This window comes from Etheostoma cragini, chromosome 21 (genome assembly GCF_013103735.1).
Source record: "Etheostoma cragini isolate CJK2018 chromosome 21, CSU_Ecrag_1.0, whole genome shotgun sequence".
NCBI lineage: Eukaryota > Metazoa > Chordata > Actinopteri > Perciformes > Percidae > Etheostoma > Etheostoma cragini.
This window is the reverse complement of record NC_048427.1, coordinates 12880458-12901354: the sequence shown is the minus strand read 5'-3', so window position 1 is coordinate 12901354 and position 20897 is coordinate 12880458. Positions and strand designations below refer to the sequence as shown.

The window sequence follows — 20897 nt, the reverse complement described above, 5'->3', positions numbered from 1 at the left end:
TACCCAGTACAGGCACTAGATGGAGCCACAGCCAACATATTTGATCAATGCTCAGACACACAGAGGAAAGTTGAACCCGAAGCGTAATTACGAAGCTAGACTTAAATAGCGACAATAAATCCACTAAACAAAATAATCATTAGAACTAGTAATACGTATAACACTAACATATATATTTCTGGATTTAATGAAGAAACACCGAAGTCTTTGTGCCAGCTCCACCCAGCTGTAGGCTCCTCGCACGGAGGTGGCAGCAGCAGCCCCAGACCTTCCAGTCAGAGTAATTACATCCCCGTGGTCCGCCCTTATTTCCCCTTGCTCTGGAAATATACATCCTCAGCTTTGCCCTGTCTGCTTCAGTGATGGGGCAGTGTGCATGCCAAAGCACGACAATCCATTGTAGACTCTCCTTTTTTTCATTTAATTCCTCAACTTTACTGAGTTTGTCGTTTTTAACCTGTTTGTTGCCATGTTGCGTGTTCTTGTAGAATCGGCTAAAGGGCTGCCTAAAAAGAAAGTTGGGCAACCTGATCCAATTGCCAGTGTGATTTTTAAAGGTAAGTCTCTTTTTTTACTCATAACGTTTAAATTGTATTCATTCTACAGGAGAAAAGGGTTACTTGTAGCCTAACATTTAGTCTCAAAGAAGGATCTAAAATGTGTCTTTTGGACTAAATGTTAAGTTTATGGTCGCTCAATGAGTTACACTTTTATCTAGTATGACGTCACTATGTGGTTTTAATTGTTTTGGTGTGATTGGTATGAAACTATACAGAAGTGGTATTCTTTAGGTTTCTTCTACTTGTGCATCCCCTGGACGTCCAGTAGTCCATTTAGAATTTTAAAACGTAGACTTGTCAGTGAAGTGTAGAAGTGTCAGTGTAGTTCTTCTAAATGCAATGTTAAAAACTTAACAAGCATAATTTCTATTGCATCACTGTAAATGTTCTGAACATGTCACAGCAGAAGCCAAAGCAGTTACTGTAGGTAGGTGCCATGCTTGGACCTGTAGTGTGTACACGTGAGCTCAGACAGAACAAAGACTCTAATGGAGAGAAAAGACAAGTTAGAAGATTGCAGGGAACTTAGTATTCAGCTACTGAATTAAAATGGTATCAGGCACAAAATGGTATTGACAGAATGGCCACCGTGATGAGGAAGCAGTCCTGGTAGTCCGCCCCAGTTGATCTCAGCTGTTTGTTTTTTGTACCCATGTCATCATCATCATCATCATCATCCACCCAGGTGTGGCAGCTTCTCTCTTTTTTGCCCTTCTTCCTTGTAAAGGCAGAAACTGCAGCCCACTAATATCACTCTTTACCGTTAAGCATGCAAAACTAATGCCAGTTTAGTCACAGCAGTAACTTAACTTTGCCAGCAAAACAAGTGGGTGAAGTGATTATAGTTGGGTCAAAAATCAAAGTCTCAATAAATATTCTCAAACAATTATTTCACTTTCAGAAGAGAAGAAGAAAACAAAATGGATTGACAATGAGCTGAATCCTGTGTGGAACGAGGTAAATCTCCATTGCAAACACACATGGGACATACTGATATCTCTGCCTCTCTCCTATACTTTGATTTTTCATCAGTTAGTTAAAATCAGCTGCTAAGGAAAGCAGAAACAATTGATTAATTAAAAGATTACCCCCACTTTAATGCCAGCACTACACAGCATGTGGTCATCATATGACTCTCAGGATGAATTGACCATGTCAACAGATTACGAGCTCAGAGTTTGATGTGACTGCTTTGGGTCGTACTGGTTGAGTTACAATACCAATGAAAGGGCCTACTCTTAGATAAAGATTTGCTTCTTCAGGACATAACAGCTGTTGGGAGTATCATATCTGATGGGCTGTGTGTCCCTTATCTTGTCTTGCAGGTGCTTGAGTTCGATCTGAAGGGCACCGGGCTGGACTCTAGCTCCTACATAGATGTGATTGTGAAAGACTATGAAACTATTGGGAAAGATAAGTAAGTAGAAACAAACTCAGGATGAGGCTGAGCTCTGTGTTAACTTTGGCATTTGTGCAATGATGAAAGAGAAGATGTGAGCCTCACCTTATTGAATCACTAAGCAAACTTCATCTTGTCTAAACAACGACTTGCTAGTCTGTCTAGTCCAACAGCAGGTTAGCTAACAGAAGCTTTTTTCTATTGTCTGCGTGTTTTTTGATTTTAGTTAGTCAGAGACAGCAGGCACTCTAACTCAAGCTGTCATTAAGGACGTCTCAATCTGAAGTACCTCGGGAATCATAATAAGTATTTGTAAAACTTCCACTACCTGCTGGTTAGGATACACATCCTTATTAACACAGGCGCGCAACACAAGTAAGTTAGATATTGTGACAGTAACCCTCTGTCTGAGTTATGCAGCTGGCTCTGTCTACCCCCTCACACCCTGCTTGCCATGCTAAGACTTGCTGGGCTGTGTGGGATGACTGAGCCTTATTGGGCAACAATGGATAGATTAATTGCTGTTTCTCTCTCTCTCTCTGTCTCTCTCTCTCTCTCTCTTGGGTTTGTGTGGTACTCTGTCACTGAGGACAGGAAACATTTTAAAGCGAAATACTTTTATGTGGCACTTACTTGCCAAACTATATTGTAGTGGTGTAACTGCAGTGCATACATTATCAATACACTGATTTGATACTGTGTGAGAGGTGTTGTAATGCAAAATGGTTCTAAGTTGCTTCAAAAGAGTTCAAAGTTGTCGCTTCCATATAAGGCCAGAATCACATATGGGACCAATCTAGACCAACCGCAAAGAATGTTTCCTCGACATTTCCAATTACTGGTATCAAAGTCTTGTGGATTGTTAGTAAACAAAGCACATGGAAACAGATCTGTCTTTGAGATTTATCTCTAACAGATCAAATGCATATTTTTTTCTCCTTCCTCCTTTTTGTTGCTTTACCTAGTAAAAGTTCCCCCTGTGCATAGGACTGTCATGACTAAGGGGAGGAGCTTTTCAACAGGGCCTCTCTAGCACACAAGTCCATGTTAAATTGAGTAAAGTTTTCCACTGAGCTCGCCTGTCTGACACACTCCCTAAAGATCTACACAGTGGGAGCCGAAGAGGACTTCTCCCTTTCTTAAATAGTTTCCCAACTGCTGTCATGGGTAATCCCTGTTGTCATGGCAAAGAAAGGGAAAACAAAAAAGCATTTTAACTAATTAGATTTCAGGAAGAAATCTGAGGGTTGTAGGACAAAGACATGCCCCCCTCCCTCCCATGTACATAGCAGCACAGTGTTGATCTACCTATGGAGCATTTCATGGAAAGAATGTCTCATTTCAAAATTAATTAAAATCTTTTTTTAAGAGAATATTTAAAGAAGTAAAGCCTTTTACAGAGAGAGCATGCTCTTTTAAAGGATTTTAGATAGGGCCAAACACTACTACAGCCATACTAGCAGCTCTGTAAGGGCTCTGTTTACAGCTGTGCTTTGAGCTAAATGCTAACAGTAGGTTTGGATCAGTCAGACAGGCAATTTAGTAAAACAAGTTCATGGTTTAAAATTAATTGTCATATCCTGCTTTGCACCTCCTTCATGTACAGTGTTTTGATCCTTTTACCCTACTCATTTTCACATTTAGTATTATCTCGAGGAATGCACTTTAAGGGTCTACATCAGCGCTGCATGATTTTAGGAGTCATTCCATGTTTTTTTGACAACACCAATGTGACAAGGAAATGGCCACTTAAATATTATTATTATTACTATTAAATATCAACTTGTTCTGTCCAGATAGACTTGGAATAGTAAAATGTGGGGGTGGTAAACACAATTTGAAACAATTCTTTATAGGATATGGCTGGAATTTCTTTCTTTTTTTAACTTTAGAAACTTTTTTTTATTTCCATCTTATACAATGCAGTTTGTCCTAATTTACCTACTTTGACTAACCTTGTTTATGAAATATATTTCCGGATTTTATGGCCTTACAGTGCTGAAAAATCTGCTCATTAATACATGACGCAACTGTAATAATGAGGTATCTGTGACTGCTGATTTTCACATGCTAGGCAAAGATCTGACGTCTATCATTCCACTCATCCATGCTAACAGATCTGTGAAAGAAAATAATGATGACCTATTGAATTATAAATTAACGTTTTGAACTGACATCCAGCTAAGGACGCTTATGTTGAAATTCACTCTGTTCCCTTCATGGAATGTTGATCATATTTATTTTGTTTTTGATAAATTAGAACTTTGTTATACCAGATAAAGGCCAAAAGGCTAAACTTGTTGAGTAAATGTCTGGTGCCAAGAAGCACTGCTGTCGCCTGTCGTTAAAGCCTGACAAAAGGGAAAACTACACCTAAACATCCAACCATAACTCCAAACACATCAGTTATTGCGTGTGGGTGGTTGCAATTGTTTGGACGTGGGGCTGTTCCCCTGTGAATCACCAGGGCTTTGCAACTGTCACAAAGTCTGTTTTGTTCATTATATTCTGTTTTGACACAGAACAATGGGGGAAAATCTAAGCACGTCTTCCATAGTCCGTTCACAATTCTTACTGCACTGAGCGCCAATATTGTCCCATAACGTTTGGTAGTTGATGATCAGGCTAGTGTGTGTAGTGTTTGGTACCGTACAATCCTACTGTATGATTTAATCTCTTTCATATTTGAATGCTCTTATCAGAATGCAAAGAAGTTGCAGAATGAAAAATGTCTGCCAGGGACAGCCCTACGCCTGAATGGGTCACCTAAGCTCTTTTGAATAGTTTGGAGCATGAAGCTGTTGGCAGACGGGTCTAAGGAAAAAATTGGAATTAACACCTAACCATGTTGGTGACTCAGCTAGATTCAGGGCTATATACCAGGTGTTTACTAACTCCCAGGAGAATCCCTGTGTCAGCCTCCTTCCTGATGTTGTGCTGCCAGAACAATTCTTTCTCCTCCCTACAAAACTCCCTAAATTGTTGGTAACCTGTAATGCAGCTGTCTGAGTAATTGTATATAGTTCATTGAATAATATATTCATCTTACTTTGCTCTAAGTCAGTGGAGTTTACTTTAAAATAATTTATACCCTCATCTAAGTTATCAGTTGCTTTGCTGCTCAGTATTAAGATCATACAAATCACGTGATCTAATACTACAGCAAAGTGGAAATAAAGACACAGTGTTGAATATGTGGGTGTTTAAACTTTAGGCCAGCCTTGGATGTATCCTATTCTGAGCCTACAGTAGTGTCATTGGATCTTGTGTACGTAGTGAGTAACTGAGGTCTACCTTGGGAAAATTCCTCCCATTAGGAATGCTGCCAAAAATAATATGATTCAGTCCTCCCAAAGAATGATATAGTTTGTAATGATGCACTGCATTCCATTAGCTACATTGTGTTACTTTTGACACATCCCAGTGAAAATCATATATCAGCCCAACATTAACTAAGCATATTTTTTCATTTTTATTAGGTACACCTATCTCAAACTAATGCAGTCTAATAAAGCAGCAATGTTCTGTTTTGTTGTACGGATGAAGGTTATAGTGCTGTAGAGTATTGCGTAATGCAAATAGGTGTTTTTGTTATTTAGCCTACTGATTTTAAATTGGGTGAACAAAAATGATAGAAACCCCAATGTTTCAAATAGCTGGACTTCCATTGGGACCTCTTATGGTTCACTGGCAACATTTCAGATTTGTGAAATATATTCTTTCTTCTTAGAGGAAATAGAATGTTGTTGCTTTCATATTTACTCATCAGTGTCTGCACATAAACAAGCCAAACACTGAGCTGCTTAGCTTTTGACTGAACACCAAGAAAGACTGCAATCAACAAGCAATAACTGCACACTACCTGAAAAAGGCTACTGTACTTGCATAAGAGGAGTCCAATATTATTGTTAGTCCAATCAGTTTTTTTGCCACATTTAGTTTGGTCCTTGAAATATCTAAGAATGAGTTCTAGTTCTTTAATCTTTAATCTGTATCCTTTATTCAGCGCCTTTTCTTGACAATTTGTTTTTTAATTTTTAACTTAATCATTAAAATGTTGTTTATTTTATTTTGCAGGAGATGTTGTAATTAATATTCCATGAGGGAAGTGTTTCACTCAGAGGCGAATGACTCAGTGTTTACAGACGGATAATGTTTTTTTTACCAGGACGATCCTGTTATTTTCCGCCAACTTATATACATTTTGTAATTGAAGCATTGGAAAACGATAGGTAATCTAAATTGTGTATGGTTCCAAAATCACCATGTCTCTATTGTTTAAAGCTGCTGCTCAAAGGAACTGCAAATGGAAGAACTGGTTCATTTTAGTTCTCTAAAGTCCCACATGATTAAAACGCATCATGAATCACTGGCTGGGAGCTTCTGAACCGCGACTGTGAGGTGTGCTTGTTTGTCTGAGCAGGCAGGGTTTGTTGGCTCTGGGAGGTGACCTGCCACACTATATGCCCCTTTTGTAAATGTGACACCACTGAGTGCACGTACGGCATTCATTTTTTGTCTATGGTCTGTAACATGATCATGGACATACTGGCTGAATGTCAAGTCTAAGCTTTGCCTTATTAAATTAGGGAGTTAGTGCAGTACAGTGGATTCAAATCTAGATCTGTATTTCACATTTCATTGCTGTGTTCCAGATTCATTGGGTCAACTAAAATCTCTCTGAAAGACCTCGCCTCTGGTCAGACCAGATCACTGCCATCCAAAAATATTCCTTTGGCCAATGAAAGTGGACAGAATATTGGAGTGAGTATTTTCCTTTATGAATCAATCAAATAATTTGAGCAACAGGAAGACCTCCTTCTTTTTCTTTTAAGAAATCAAATAATAGACCAGCCAATCATTTCCTTCCAGGCTACAATTAACCTCGTGATTGGCTATGATCCTCCACCCAATGCTGCACCAAACCCCAATGACCCTCTGGCAGGTGATGCCACAGTGGATGCTGGTATGTTTCTCAGATTTTTAGTGATGCACTGCAATGTAGTAAAGGTTGACTGGTAGCAATACATTTAATTAGACGCATGCCGTGTAATTGACCGTCCTGTTTTTCTGCTCATTAGGGGGTGGTGGGGGTGGTGCTGAGGAAGGGGACGAGACTCTCCCAGATGGGGGCCAAAGTGGCTCCTCAGGGGTCCCCTCGGGTCAGCCCGTTAACCTCCGCCAGCGGTTGAACAGGGGACAGAATCGCCACAGACTAGTTGATAAACCTCAGGACTTCCAGGTCAGTTTCATAGCGTTTCTGCTAAAGAGTGATTATCAACAAAGATCAACAATATACTGCACGTTACATATCAAGAACAGAACAATCTGGATGTTTAAAAAGCCAGCAGTTAGAAAACAACCAGCAAAAACTGAAATAAGTTACAGTATGTTATTACTTTTTTGTATTAAGTACAAGAACATATTTAACAAACTAAACCTATTTTCAACCTAAAGATCAGATTGGTTAGAATCGGATGCTGTCACACTGTCATAAGTTATTCATGCACGCTGATACTGTGAAACTATACGTCTTGTAGATTCGTGTCCGGATCATCGAGGCCCGTCAGTTGTCTGGCAACAACATCAAACCAGTGGTGAAGGTGAATGTGTGCGGCCAGACCCACAGGACCAGGATCAAGAGGGGAAACAACCCCTTCTTTGATGAGGTACTCTCACTTCTCTCTTACACAGGAAGACAATAGACGACGCAGATTTGAAATGGAGTGTTCATGTCTTCATTTTGATTCCATCAGACTCGCACTTAATATTAACAATTTTGCAAGGTTTAGGTTGAGCTGCAGGGTCCCCTTTAAATGTTTTCAATGTTTCTTTTTTGTATTTTTCGCAGATATTCTTCTACAATGTCCACATGCTGCCATCGGATCTTTTTGAGAAGCACATCAGCTTCCGGGTCAGTACACTTTTACACAGTTCTGTATAAAGTACATGAAAGCAGTATTTATGTAAACGTACAAGTATAGTTAGTTATTATGTAGAAAATGACTTCTTAAAGTATTTGATATTTATTAATCTTAAGTATCAAAAGTAACGTTCTGATATTAAATGTACTTAAGTGTTAGAAGTAAGAGTAAAAGTTAAAAAAGACTTTGATTATGAACTTTATGGCCAAAGGTGTGTAATGTTACCTTCATTAACACTGGTTGTCATTGTCTGTTACCATGGTGGCAGAACCTGCACAAGGTGCTGCCATGACACTATCGGTCATTATGCTTCCTCTTCTTTTTCTTTCGTTTTGGCCTATGGTTCATTTTTTTTGCAGCTTGGCAACAAACAGGCGGTCACCAACTGGAATGGAGCGTGCATTATCTTAGCAGTTTAGCAGCAATGATTTGCCAAATCTTCTTTTTTCCAGTGTAACAAATTTATTCTGATTTTATTTTTTAGTAACGAGTAACCAAGATGCTTAGGGGAAATGTAGTGGAGTAATATTATCAATTTAAATTAGGAAATGTAGTGGAGTAAAGGTTTCCGGTAATATAAATGTTGATATAAAGTACAGATACCTGAAAATTCTACTGAAGTACAGTAGTGAAGTATCTATACTTTGTTACATTACAACACAGGTACACACACAGCAATTTTGAGGTCCCATACTCATCAGTTACAATTCAAGTTGTATGTACAAATACGTATATAAACTGTGAATTCTCTCTGCAGGTGTATAATTCCTATTCACTGAGGGCTGACAGTATCATGGGAGAATTCAAGGTACTTGGTCTTATTTCATCCTCACATAATGTAAACAAGTAAAAGAATGTGGTTAATGCCTTTTTTTAATATGAGACTGGCTGACCTGTTTTTGTTCTTGCACGCAGCTGGACGTTGGTTATGTGTATGATGAACCCGGTAAGCTTTTCACAAACCACAGATTTGTGTGTCATTTACATTTGCTTAAAGGATGCTGTTGTTTGAATGTAAGCTATAGAGTATATATAGTCTTATTTTGAATTGCTCATAGTGATGAGATCATTATCACTCAATTCTGCAGTTCCCTCCGGCTCTATGGAAAAAATCAAATGACGTAAAGTTGGACAAAAACTAATTTCTTAAAGAATATGTTTTTTATCCACTACATATACAAATAGCTTAGCAAAGTTGCTAGAGAACTAAAAAAACATGTACTTTTACACGATTTCTGGGTTTAACTTTTTTTGTTTCTAACAATTTTTTTTTTTAAACTTGGATTTAATTTGACTTTATGATAATGTCTTTGAGAGGTAATAGTGTGCATAAGCTCATTGTGCGGATCATTCTACCTGAGGGTGCTGTCTGTGTTAATGTGTGTCCTTCATTTGGTGGATTTATGGTTGTGTGTGTGTTATTGCAGCCCACTGTGTGATGAGGAAATGGCTCCTGCTGAATGAATCCGATGAGTCCAGCTCTGGGGCCAAAGGCTACCTCAAAGTCAGCCTCTTCGTAGTTGGGGCTGGAGATGAGCCTCCGGTACGTTGGACAGACACTCAGATGACCTTCACTGGCGCTGGTTGTTATGGCCATGCCCTCTACTCTCTCTCATAGACTCTTTTTTTTTCTTTCTATCTCACACACTGCAGGCGGAGAAGAGGGAGTTAAATGACGATCAGGATGACATAGAGAGCAATCTGCTGCTGCCAGCTGGCATGACTCTGCGATGGGCCACCCTGTCACTGAAGGTGTTCAGAGCTGAGGACATTCCCCAGAGTAAGACAAGATTTAGCAATAGTTTTATAATTGTCAAATGATATGGTCTTTGAAACCACACAGGACATTACAAATACTTGGTCATACACAAAAAACCTTTAAGTTAAGCATGTGGAGACTTACTTACTAATAAATAAAGTCTGGTTAAAATTAATTAACATTTCTTCCAATGTTTTCCCATTTCAGTGGATGATGCATTTGTTCAGAGCATGAAAGAAATGTTTGGAGGGGAAGAAAACAAGAAGAACCTGGTGGATCCCTTCTTGGAGGCTTGCTTCGCTGGCAAGAAGGTTCCTGATCATTTTACCTCTTTTTAGCTGCAGTGTTGGACATGACAATTGTTGTGTAACAGAAGAAAAGCTGATGGTTTTTTTTTCTCTCCAGGTGTGCACTCAGATCATTGAGAAGAATGCAAACCCAGAGTGGAACCAAGTGCTGAACCTCCAAGTAAAGGTGAGAGGATGAAAAGCTGTGTTGTGGGGCGCCTGGTTAGTTCACCTGGTTGATGTAACCATGTAACGAGGATTAGTCCTTGTCACAGTGGCCGTGGGTTCGGATCTGACCTGCGGTCCTTTGCTGCATGTTGTCCCTCTCTCTCTCCCGCTCAGATTGCTTAATCAGTCCTACAAATAAAAGCCCCAAAAAGAATCTTTAAAAAAAGACCTAGCATTAAAGAAATAGGCATCATGACTGAATTTTAGTCTTTTATAACCTGCTTCTTTTGTTTTCTGTAGTTCCCCTCCATGTGTGAGCGTGTCAAACTGACAGTGTTTGATTGGTAAGTTAAACAAGATTACAACTTATATTTAAGAGATGTAGCCTGTGTCACTTTGTGTGCAAGAAAAGTCAGTGTTATTTTTTTTCATGGGGTTAAAAAAGTGTACCACAAAACTTCTAGTAAGTGTGGTCAGCTGTGCACCAACCGCATGAGAATAATACTGTATGGCAGCCCATGACTATGTGCAGGCCCCTCCCTTCCCCTCACTATGCTCTGGGATCCTGTTGGCACCGTCGCTCAGCTAATCCTCATTATTGTGCATTTCTGAGCGATCACTCAGATAACTTGGGTCCAGGAAGGCTGGAGGGGAAATAAGTGCAAGGGGAAAGGTTAGGAAAACTTTGTGTGCCTCTGAACGTGTTGAAAACCCTCTCGAATCCCAGAGCCAATTAATACATAACAACAAGGAGACATTTTTTAATTTTTTTTATAAAATGTACTTCTTATATAGAGATAGTGAAAAAGCAGAACATTACAGTAACCACTACGTTTTAAAATGTGCATTTTAACACTTAATTACAAGTCTAGTGCTATGTGTGTATGTGCAGTGTGAGTCTAAAGGTGTCATGTGTGTGATTTCAGGGATCGTTTGACAAGAAATGATGCTGTTGGCACCACATACCTGAACCTTGCCAAGATAGCCTCCTCTGGTGGAGAGATAGAAGGTATTCTTTTTAGACATTTTTAAAAGTAGTACGTAATGAAAATTATTACATCACAGCTGGAAATAAACTGCCTAATGGGTCTGGATCTTTTGTGAAAACCTGTGTGGAAAAATGTATCCATTGTTATGGTTATTTACCTGTGTGTTTTAAGTTCTTAGTGGTACTTGAATTGTCCTTTTTCTCCCGGAATAGAGGAACGTGCGGGGAGTGGGGAAATACCATCATACGAAGGTTCCACTGTGTTCTTTTTTGCTCTGTGTTGCATGTGATGTAATACAATAAGCATGTTGTGCATGCTAATTTGCTGAATTAGTCTAAATCTTTGCTTGCACGTTTGCCAAAAAACGTTACGCTGTGCTCTGTTTTGACGTCAGTATTAGGATTTAAGCTGTTTAGTTGTCGTAGTGCCTGCCACCTGCTTACTTAACATTCACTGTTTTCATCTCAATCTGTCCATCACCACCACCTCAAATACTGCACTTACTAACAAGCTTAGCTTTCATCTAATCAGAAAGAGGTTAAGTCTCTCTCCATGTCTCCACAGCTACCACGGGGCAGTCTGAAGTGGGTTTCTTGCCCGCTTTTGGGCCCTGCTATGTCAACCTGTACGGCAGCCCCAGAGAGTTCACCGGCCTGCCAGACCCCTATGAGGATCTCAATTATGGCAATGTAGTGAAGACTTGATTTGTTTTGTAAAATGATATCTACAATTGTAATCTTTTATCCATTTTACCCCTACACTACATCCAGTTTATTGGTTTAACAGTTTATATCAATGTCGTTGCAGGGAGAAGGAGTGGCGTACAGGGGCAGGATCCTGGTCGAGCTGTCCACTATGCTAGAGAAAAAAGAAGACAAAACAGTGGACAGTATCCACAGTGATGACATCCTGGTGGTGCAGGTAATGCGACTATTTATGTGTGGTTCAGTTTGACCCCAGCGTGGTTTCACTTGTCCCTGCGTGATACAAAACAATGAGTTGGTTAAAACATTTTCAACTTCTCTTTTCTTTTGTTGTTTTCTTGTTAACATTTAGAAGTACCAGAGGAGGAGGAAGTTCAGTTTGTGTGCAGTCTTCTACAGCGCATCCATGATACAGGAACCAGGAGAGCCAATCCAGTTTGAGGTCAGCATTGGTAACTACGGCAACAAATTGGACACCACCTGCAAACCGCTGGCCTCCACCACTCAGTATAGTCGTGCTGTATTTGATGGTGAGTGAGGAAGCCACTATGTGATGTGATTTGTTAATGCAGTAAAGACACATTTAAAACCTACTTTCTTGTCAAGAGGATTTTGAATTGCTGTGTATTTTCACTAGGTAACCACTACTATTACCTGCCCTGGGTGAACACTAAGCCAGTGGTTGTGGTTCTCTCGTACTGGGAGGACATTAGCCACCGCCTAGACTCTGTCAACATCATTCTCTACATCACTCACCGCCTGGTAATAATGCAATACCCCTTGTAATCCACAAAACCTTTTTGATTTATTGACATGTTTGCAGCCATTAAATGACATGTGTCAGTGTGAGAGTCAGTCATAGAGGTTTAAGATAGGCGTGCAATCCTCATCCCTATTATCTTGTTGTTGCAGCAATCCAACCTGGAGGCATTTAAAACGGCCATCTTGGCTAAAGTCTCAGAAAGTCAACTTGTAGAGGTGTGGCTGAAGTTGCTCAACCAGCTGATTGAAGACCTAGAAAGGTAAACAGAGACTGGGGTGTTGCCGAAAAAGACAGCAAGATTATTTATGTTGCACTCCTTTTTTAATGTAATATGAACCCAAGAGACTCCGACAAATAGAAAGGAGAATTGGTTCAGTTTCGACAAAATACTATTAAAACAAGAGTGGTCATAAGAGTTTACTGGTTAATTATTTAGTATAACTCAGTTTGTGTGTTGCATCTACTGGAATTATTCATTTGCAATTTGCGTTTCTGCTCTCCTCCCAGTTTCCCAACACCTGAGCTCGAAGGTCGCTCCAACCTGACATCTCTGGACATCCAAATCAAGAAGCTGAGAGACAGCGCTTTGGCCAACATCAAGGATGGAGCCAGGCGCATGAGAGAGGAGGCCAGAGAGATCCGTGACACTCTGCCTGACTTAGAGACCTGGCTGGACAAACTTAAACTGCTTGCGGAGGAAGTACGTAGCACAAAGACAGCAAGCATTTGAGCATTTGAAATTCAACTTCAGACAAAGGAGGGTGACCTGCAGTAAAATAATGTTGCCAAGCAATATATTGTTTGTTTTGCCGATCCATAATTCTGCATTTGTGCACGTCTTTTGTTCAGCCCCAGAACAGCATGCCCGATGTGATCATCTGGATGATACGTGGGGAGAAGAGGGTGGCCTACAGTCGCATTCCCGCCCACCAATTACTCTACTCAACATACAGTGAGCAGGCCTGCGGTCAGCACTGTGGAAAGATACAAACTGTCTATTTAAAGGTACACATCTGCTGTCAAAGAAAAAAGAGGAACATTTGATGCAGTAATCTACTAGATTTTGTTTTAATTTCTAAACTGATTTTAAAAGGGGTAACAGGGGAGAGTTCTAGCCCAACCAGGATTCTCTCCATATCCTGTCTCTCTTTATTAGGCTGTTATAGTTTTTAGACTGCCAAGGGACTTCCTTTGAAACACTGAGCTTCTCTCTCCTCTGTCTTTCCATTTGTGTGCATCCATGCCCCAGAAATGGTTGTTACTAACTTAGTTCTAGGTAGCTTATTCCCCAGAGTCCTTTTTCTTTCACCCAGCATGTTTCCTTGGACACCTAAATCATTGTTGCTGCTGTCACGGTGGTCCTGCTCCACACCCTGCTATGTCCTGCTGCACCATGCTAGGTTGTGCAGTGCCCTGCTACGCCCTGCTATGCTCTGCTCTGCCCTGCTACGTCCTGGAACGACCCTGCAGTACTCTGCTTTGCCATGAACTACTACAGCTACTATTCTAGTCATTGTTCCATTATCTTTATTGGGACTATTATTGCCACTGTTCATCACACCCCCCAACCGGCATCGTCAGACACCGCCAACAAGAGTCTTGGTGAGGTTTGAGGTTTCTTCCTAAAGGAAGTCTTTCTCACCACCGATGTTTCTTCCTAAAAGGGAGTTTTTTCTCGCCACTGTTACACTAAATGCTAGCTCTTGGGGGACTTACTGGAATTGTAAATCATAGTGTGGTCTAGACCCACTGTTTCTGTAAAGTGTCTTGAGATAACTCTTACGTTATGATTTGATACTATAAATAAAATTGAATTGAATTTGGTCCTTTGCTGTTAGACTAAAAGATACTGCACCATAATTATTCATTTGTTGTTGTTCCCCTTAGTACCCCATGGATAAGAACAAGGACCTGAAGGTGCCAGTTCAGATTAGAGTCAACATGTGGCTGGGTCTGTCTGCACATGAGAAGAAGTTCAACTCGTACTCTGAGGGAACCTTCAGCGTGTTTGCTGAGCTGGTATATCACTCTAAAATATAAATGGTCATTGCCCATTTTAGACCCAGCAGTCAGCATCTAAAATCAAACATGTTCTTCTTTTTTGCATTACAGTATGAGAACCAGGCCCAGGTTTTTGGGAAGTGGGGAACCACAGGACTAGTGGGGCGCCACAAATTTTCCGATGTAACTGGCAAACTGAAGCTGAAACAAGAACACTTCCTGCCCCCGAGAGGATGGGAGTGGGAATCTGACTGGGTCATTGACCCAGAGAAAGCGTGAGAACACTTTTAGAAAGCGATTTGACATATTTACTCCTCAAGAGGAAGACCTTGTTAAGACCTTGTTTTTTTCATGATTCAGATTAGTGACAGTTATGAGAAAAAAGAACATTTTTGAAGTCATTTGGCATACCTCTTTCCACTTAACACACACATTCTTTGGACTTAAGTAGAGGAAGTGGCCTACATCTGCTCCCTACTGTTTACATTCCTCCCAGACTGTACCAGGGAGCTGGACTTTATTTACACTTTTTTTTATCTACCCCTGTCAACGCAAGTACAACCACTCTCTTGACTTCAATCTTGACTCAAATGTACATGTGTAATTGTTTGGTTTTCCATGCCAATGTTATCAGTATCGACCGAACAGAGAAATGTTACTGGTTACGTAGAAGATTCAGATTCTACTCACAAAATATCACAAAATATGATGCATTAATATTCATTAAACTATCCAGTAGGGCTAGACAATATATTGATATTATATCAAAATTGTGATATAATATGAGACTAGATATCTTCTTATATATGTTTTAATAATTGTCTTTTCCTGGTTTCAAAGGCTGCATTAAAACAAAGGGATGTAATTTTCTGTAAGCGGTTTAATCAGGAGCTGATTAGCTGTGACTTATCTAAAGATTTGGTGCGTCGCCTATTTTTTCAATGGAGCGGTCACACATCAATGTAGTAGTAGGTAGTGTTGCCTGTGTGGTGGTGAAGTCTGGAACACATTTTATTGGCCAGCCGATTAGTTTAATTCACAGTTTATTCTTATTGAACTATGTAGATCGGATTAATGATTTTTGAGATATTCAAAAGACAACCAGATACACACACACACACACACGCAGAGCCTTTTTACATAAAAGTGTTTTCATGTTACACACAGATGGTACATATGTTTGACTTTGCGTTTCAGTCTCTTAACGGAGGCAGATGCTGGACACACTGAATTCATGGACGAGGTGTACCAAAATGAGACCCGCTTCCCAGGTGGAGAGTGGAAGGCTGCCACTGAGCCCTTCACTGATGTGGTGAGAGCAACGCGCTGACATGCAAATAAATGTGCCCTTGGCTTTAAATATCACAAAAACACAGTTAATAATTCCCTCTTCTCTATAACCCACACAAAACAAAGAGCATGCATGAATACCAGACACACTTAATCTCTTAATTACTAATTGACTTTAGAGGCAGTTCCATTATTTCCCCTCAGGTTTTCTTGCTTTTCCTTCTGTAACCTGTTCTAATATAAAAGTAGGCCAAACGACATAAAGAAAATCAACAAATGAAAAAATTAAATTGGGCCGCTAACCCAGGTTTTGTGTTGCCCAGAATGGAGAGAAGAGCCGTAACCCTGGAGAGTTTGAGTGTCCTCCAGGTTGGTTGTGGGAAGACAAGTGGACTGTGGATGACAACAGAGCCGTGGATGATCAAGGTGCAGACAGTTACCTCAACAGCTAAAATCTACACAGTTCTTCAAGCTGATGTTTCTTAGTTATTTTGTTCCTCTCTCTCTTGGTTTGCCAGGGCTCTGACGCACTTGTAACTCTTTACTAAGTCGTAATAATAATACATGTAACTCATATGGTTAAACTTCAACTATATGTTCCCAGTCAAAGTCATATTGTCTAATTGTTTCTGTAAATGTTTCTGTTTGTGCACTCCACAGGCTGGGAGTATGGAATCACTATACCCCCAGAAGACAAGCCCCATTCCTGGGCCTCTGCTGAGAAGGTGTACCACGTCCACCGCAGGAGACGGCTGGTTCGAGCGCGCAAAAGAGCCACACTGCCTGCAGGAGCCCTTGTGGAGGTCAGCAAAGGCCAATAGGGCAGTGCTACTGTATATAATGTGGCATTGTTTAATATAGGAAGCTAATATTGCAAATTATGGATATTTGATCAAGATTAATGGAGACTGATATCCAGATTCTCTTTATCACACAGTATATAATCACTCAGTTTCATTAATAAAATCATGTTTGAGCTACTTGTTTATTAAACATTTGTGCTCACAGAAGCGAGACCAAGGGGATCCTGAAGGCTGGGAATTCTCTTCTCTGATTGGCTGGAAGTTCCACAAGAAGGAGCGTTCATCGGACACGTTTCGTCGACGGCGCTGGAGGCGGAAGATGGCGCCCGAGAATCGGCACGGATCTTCTGCCATCTTCCAACTGGAGGGGGCATTGGTGAGTAAAAGGAAAACAAATGCGTAATTCTGATTCAAACCGCTTATTCGGGTCAGGATGTGCTTTCAAAGAGGTAGTTGACAAATGAGTAGCAGAGAAGGGTAAGCATTAAAGCATGGACCATTTCTTAGTTCACTGAGTTACCAAATTCTTACTTATGTATTAAACACATCTACAGTGCATGGTGTGTTTTTATATTAGCCTGAGATGCGGTTGAGAGAAGACGCTGGCGTTGTTTGTTTGCCGCATCTCTGATCGAAATTCTTTGTGCAACAGTTGTTGCTATACAACCAGGCTATACAGTAAGTTTATTGATCAGTATTACGTCCAGTAAGTTATACTAGTGTAGTTGTTCACTTGTAAACAGTGTGGATTGTATGTGTTTCTCTATGGATTCCGCCAACTCCAGCAGATGTTGACTTACCAGTTTACCATTGCTTGGAGTTTCCCGTATCTATTTATCACTGTCTGCCGTTGAGAGACTTTCACCCGAAGTCACTGCTGATTTTGGGGAGGTCTCAACCCAAAGTCACTGTTGTTTGCTTACTGTGTCTGATGGCTCTCTTCTGTGCATCACGGGCATTGCTAACAGCTAACAGACCACGCTCCACGACTGGCATGATGTTGAAGTATTCCGTCACCCAACTGAAGAAACTCAACAACTACACCACTCCATCGTGCATATCGGTCATTAAACAACTTGGACTCCTTTGCCGGCCGTGTTACATACACAGAAGTTGCAGCCGAAAGTTTGCTTTCTCCAGGTCGGAACATCCCATCCCTCTTGTCTGGCCCATGCCTCGTCACATCTCCAACACGTCATAAGGGTTCTGCCGCTCCTAGGACTAGTAAGGCTGGAGTTTCCACTGTAACACTACGCACTGACCGGGATGGAAAACGTGGAGTGGATTTCAGTCTACTCCGGCCAATACAGAGACACACTGCTCCATCCACCATCATGATTGAACTGTTTAATGCACAATCCATCAAAAACAAATCTTGCCTCATACATTACCATATTCTAGATGGGTGTTTGGATTTGATGTGCCTTACAGAAACCTGGCACCAACCAGATGTTTTTTTCTGTATTAAATGAGACCTGTCCTCCAGAAAGCCCGCAGCACAGGGCGCAGTGGCGGTCTGGCTGTCATCCACAGAAGTGATCTGGGTTTGTCCCCTGTTGCCCTGCCTGAGCTGTCTTCTTTTGAATTCCTTGATTTAAATGTAAGCCCCCTGTCTCTTTAACGATACTTCTTGTCTACCGGACAACTAAACCAAACTCATCTTTCATCCCAGAGATGTCTAACCTTCTCTTAACATTTGGTACAATGTCTGCCAACATCATAGTCCTTGGAGATATGAATATTCATGTTCATCTTCTGGGCTATGATCTGGGTGTTTCCAACCAAAAGGCCATTTCCATGTAGAATCTTCAGCGTCCACCTTCATCAAGTCGAAACAACAAATCTGCTTCAGAAATCTAAAAAACATCAACCCACAGACTATGGCATCCAACCTTCAACATTTCCTTTCTGAAAACTGTTTACCAGTCATGGACACTGTGGATTACTACAGCAACTCCCTAAAGAGTATCCTGGATCTCCACGCCCCAGTCAAAACCAGAACAGTCACTTTCTCCCGAGCTGCGGAAAATGAAGATATCTGGGCTTGCCATTGAGAGGAGATACAAAGCCACAGGTCGTAACGTGCACAAACAAGCTTTTTGGGAACACCAAAAGGACTACTCAAAGTCACTCACAGAGGCACGGTCACAGTTCTACTCAAACGTCATCAGAAACAGTCCAACTCCAAGCAGTTGTTCTCCATCATAAATCCTCTTCTCCAACCACAAACCCCCTCACTCACAGAAACTACAGAAGAGCACTGTAATCATTTAATGGCCTTTTTCAAAACAAAAATTTACTCAATCCACTCTTCCTCTCCTGGATCCTCAACTTTACCCACCCCAACTTTACATTCACAGCTTGCAGTCCCCCAGACCCTACACTGCTTTCCAGAGATCTCCCTGCAAGAGGTTGAGAAGATCATCAAAAGAATGAAACCCACCACCTGTGCTTTCGACCCCTTTCCTACAGCTCTAGTCAAAGCAAACACCCCTGCCCTAAGCCCTCTGATAACCACTGTAATAAACCACTCCCTCCAGTCTGGCATTGTTCCATCTGCCCTTAAAACTGCCATAATCAGACCACTTCTGAAAAAACCCACCCTTGATCCAGATACACTTACAAATTAAGGGGCCCATTTCCAATCTCCCATTCCTCTCCAAAGTACTGGAAAAAATGTTGCCGCCCATCTCCAGGACCACCTCAAACATAACAAGCAACCTTTTTGAAAAATTACAGTCTGGTTTCCGCTCTGCTCACAGCACAGAAACAGCCCTGGTTAGAGTCACAAACGACCTACAAATGGCAGCTAATGCTGGCTCACGTTCTCTCCTCATACTCCTTGATCTGTCTGCTGCTTTTGACATTGTGGATCATGGCATACTCCTCAACCACTGGACTCACTGACACTGCTCTGAACTGGTTTAAATCATAACTCACTGACAGAAAAGAGTACATTTCACTTGGAAGCGCAAAGTCCCGGCAACACACAGTCACCTGTGGTGTCCCCCAGGGGTCAGTCCTTGGCCCCATGCTCTTCATCATTTACATCCTCCCCCTCGGCCACGTCATCAGCCACCATGGACTCTCATTTCACTGTTATTCTGATGACACACAACTGTACATGAAATCTGACTCACACCCCACTGCAACTTCACCAACAGCCTCATAGTCTTTAGTCACAGCTCCAAAATCGAGGCAATTCTTGTTGGCACCTCTCATCAAGTCTAGTCATCCTCCATAACCGGTATAACTATCTCTGGTCAAGACATTCCCCTATCCAAAACAGTCACCAATCTTGGTGTAAGATTTGATCCACAACTTACCTTTGAAGCCCATATCAAAAACCTCTGCAAGAGCTCCTTCTGTCATCTCAGAAATATTGGAAAGCTCCGTTCTACACTCACCTTAGCTGATGCTGAAAAACTGGTCCAGGCCTTTGTCTCCTCCAGGCTTGATTACTGTAACGCACTTCTCATCGGGATCCCTAACAAGAGTCTGCAGATACTACAGTATGTTCGGAATAGTGCTGCAAGGATCCTGACGAGAGTGCGAAAGTACGACCACATCACACCCTCTCTTCACTCACTTGACTGGCTTCTTGTTTCTGCTAGGATTGAATATAAGGTCTCAATTTTCACCCACCAGTGCATCTATGGAAATGCATAGATGCACTGGTACCTGAAAGATCTGCTCACTTCTCTCACTATTACACAATCCCCACGCTAAAAAAAAAACGCCTCTTACAACCCAGAACTAAGCTTAGTAACATGAGTGATCGAGCCTTCTGCTCTGCCGCTCCTCGGACTTGGAATGCCCTCCCTGACCATCTGAGGGCACCACAAACTATTGAGACCTTTAAAAAAGGACTAAAAACATTACTTTTTAGCAGAACCTATGATTTTTAACCTTTCACAATAATGTTGTTTGCACTATTTGTATGTACTTTAAACTTATGTTTTTATCTTGCTTTTATAATCTTACCTGTAGCACTTTGAGGATTTGCATCACAAATAAAATGTATTATTATTATTATTATTTGGCAGTGTGTGACGAATCAACAGGTAAAACCTCTGAGATGTGTGCTTTTTTTTACGCTGCAGGGTGTTGATACTGAGGAAAAAGACTCAAAGGCCGACGCCACCAAGCTGTTTGGTGCCAACACGCCCACTGTGTCCTGCTCCTTTGACAGTGGGTGATGCATATACTGACACGTAATTAATGATCGTGCTCAAATATATGCTGATGAA

The 20897-nt window shown here is 41.1% G+C and overlaps 1 protein-coding gene across 4 annotated transcripts in view; it reads left to right on the top strand.

The window, feature by feature from the left end:
- The first annotated feature begins 304 nt into the window (after nt 1–304).
- The window catches only part of LOC117936837 (myoferlin-like), a 28725-nt gene continuing 8132 nt past the window's right edge, over nt 305–20897 (top strand). For 2 of the 4 annotated variants that reach the window (XM_034860260.1, XM_034860255.1), the window contains exons 1-31: nt 305–557; nt 1462–1517; nt 1886–1977; nt 6615–6723; nt 6832–6925; nt 7041–7201; nt 7500–7628; nt 7811–7873; nt 8641–8691; nt 8799–8829; nt 9311–9426; nt 9537–9663; nt 9850–9953; nt 10048–10116; nt 10398–10441; nt 11024–11106; nt 11299–11337; nt 11651–11775; nt 11894–12007; nt 12143–12320; nt 12428–12552; nt 12703–12812; nt 13061–13253; nt 13403–13558; nt 14441–14572; nt 14666–14829; nt 15752–15866; nt 16168–16270; nt 16505–16647; nt 16853–17023; nt 20751–20838. In XM_034860260.1, coding sequence (XP_034716151.1) covers nt 470–557; nt 1462–1517; nt 1886–1977; nt 6615–6723; nt 6832–6925; nt 7041–7201; nt 7500–7628; nt 7811–7873; nt 8641–8691; nt 8799–8829; nt 9311–9426; nt 9537–9663; nt 9850–9953; nt 10048–10116; nt 10398–10441; nt 11024–11106; nt 11299–11337; nt 11651–11775; nt 11894–12007; nt 12143–12320; nt 12428–12552; nt 12703–12812; nt 13061–13253; nt 13403–13558; nt 14441–14572; nt 14666–14829; nt 15752–15866; nt 16168–16270; nt 16505–16647; nt 16853–17023; nt 20751–20838 — 3373 coding nt within the window. In that variant the 5' untranslated portion in view covers nt 305–469. Of the gene's footprint in view, nt 558–1461; nt 1518–1885; nt 1978–6614; nt 6724–6831; nt 6926–7040; nt 7202–7499; nt 7629–7810; nt 7874–8640; nt 8692–8798; nt 8830–9310; nt 9430–9536; nt 9664–9849; nt 9954–10047; nt 10117–10397; nt 10442–11023; nt 11107–11298; nt 11338–11650; nt 11776–11893; nt 12008–12142; nt 12321–12427; nt 12553–12702; nt 12813–13060; nt 13254–13402; nt 13559–14440; nt 14573–14665; nt 14830–15751; nt 15867–16167; nt 16271–16504; nt 16648–16852; nt 17024–20750; nt 20839–20897 lie in introns of all 4 variants that reach the window. The other 2 variants (XM_034860256.1, XM_034860259.1) reach the window with 2 other exon arrangements.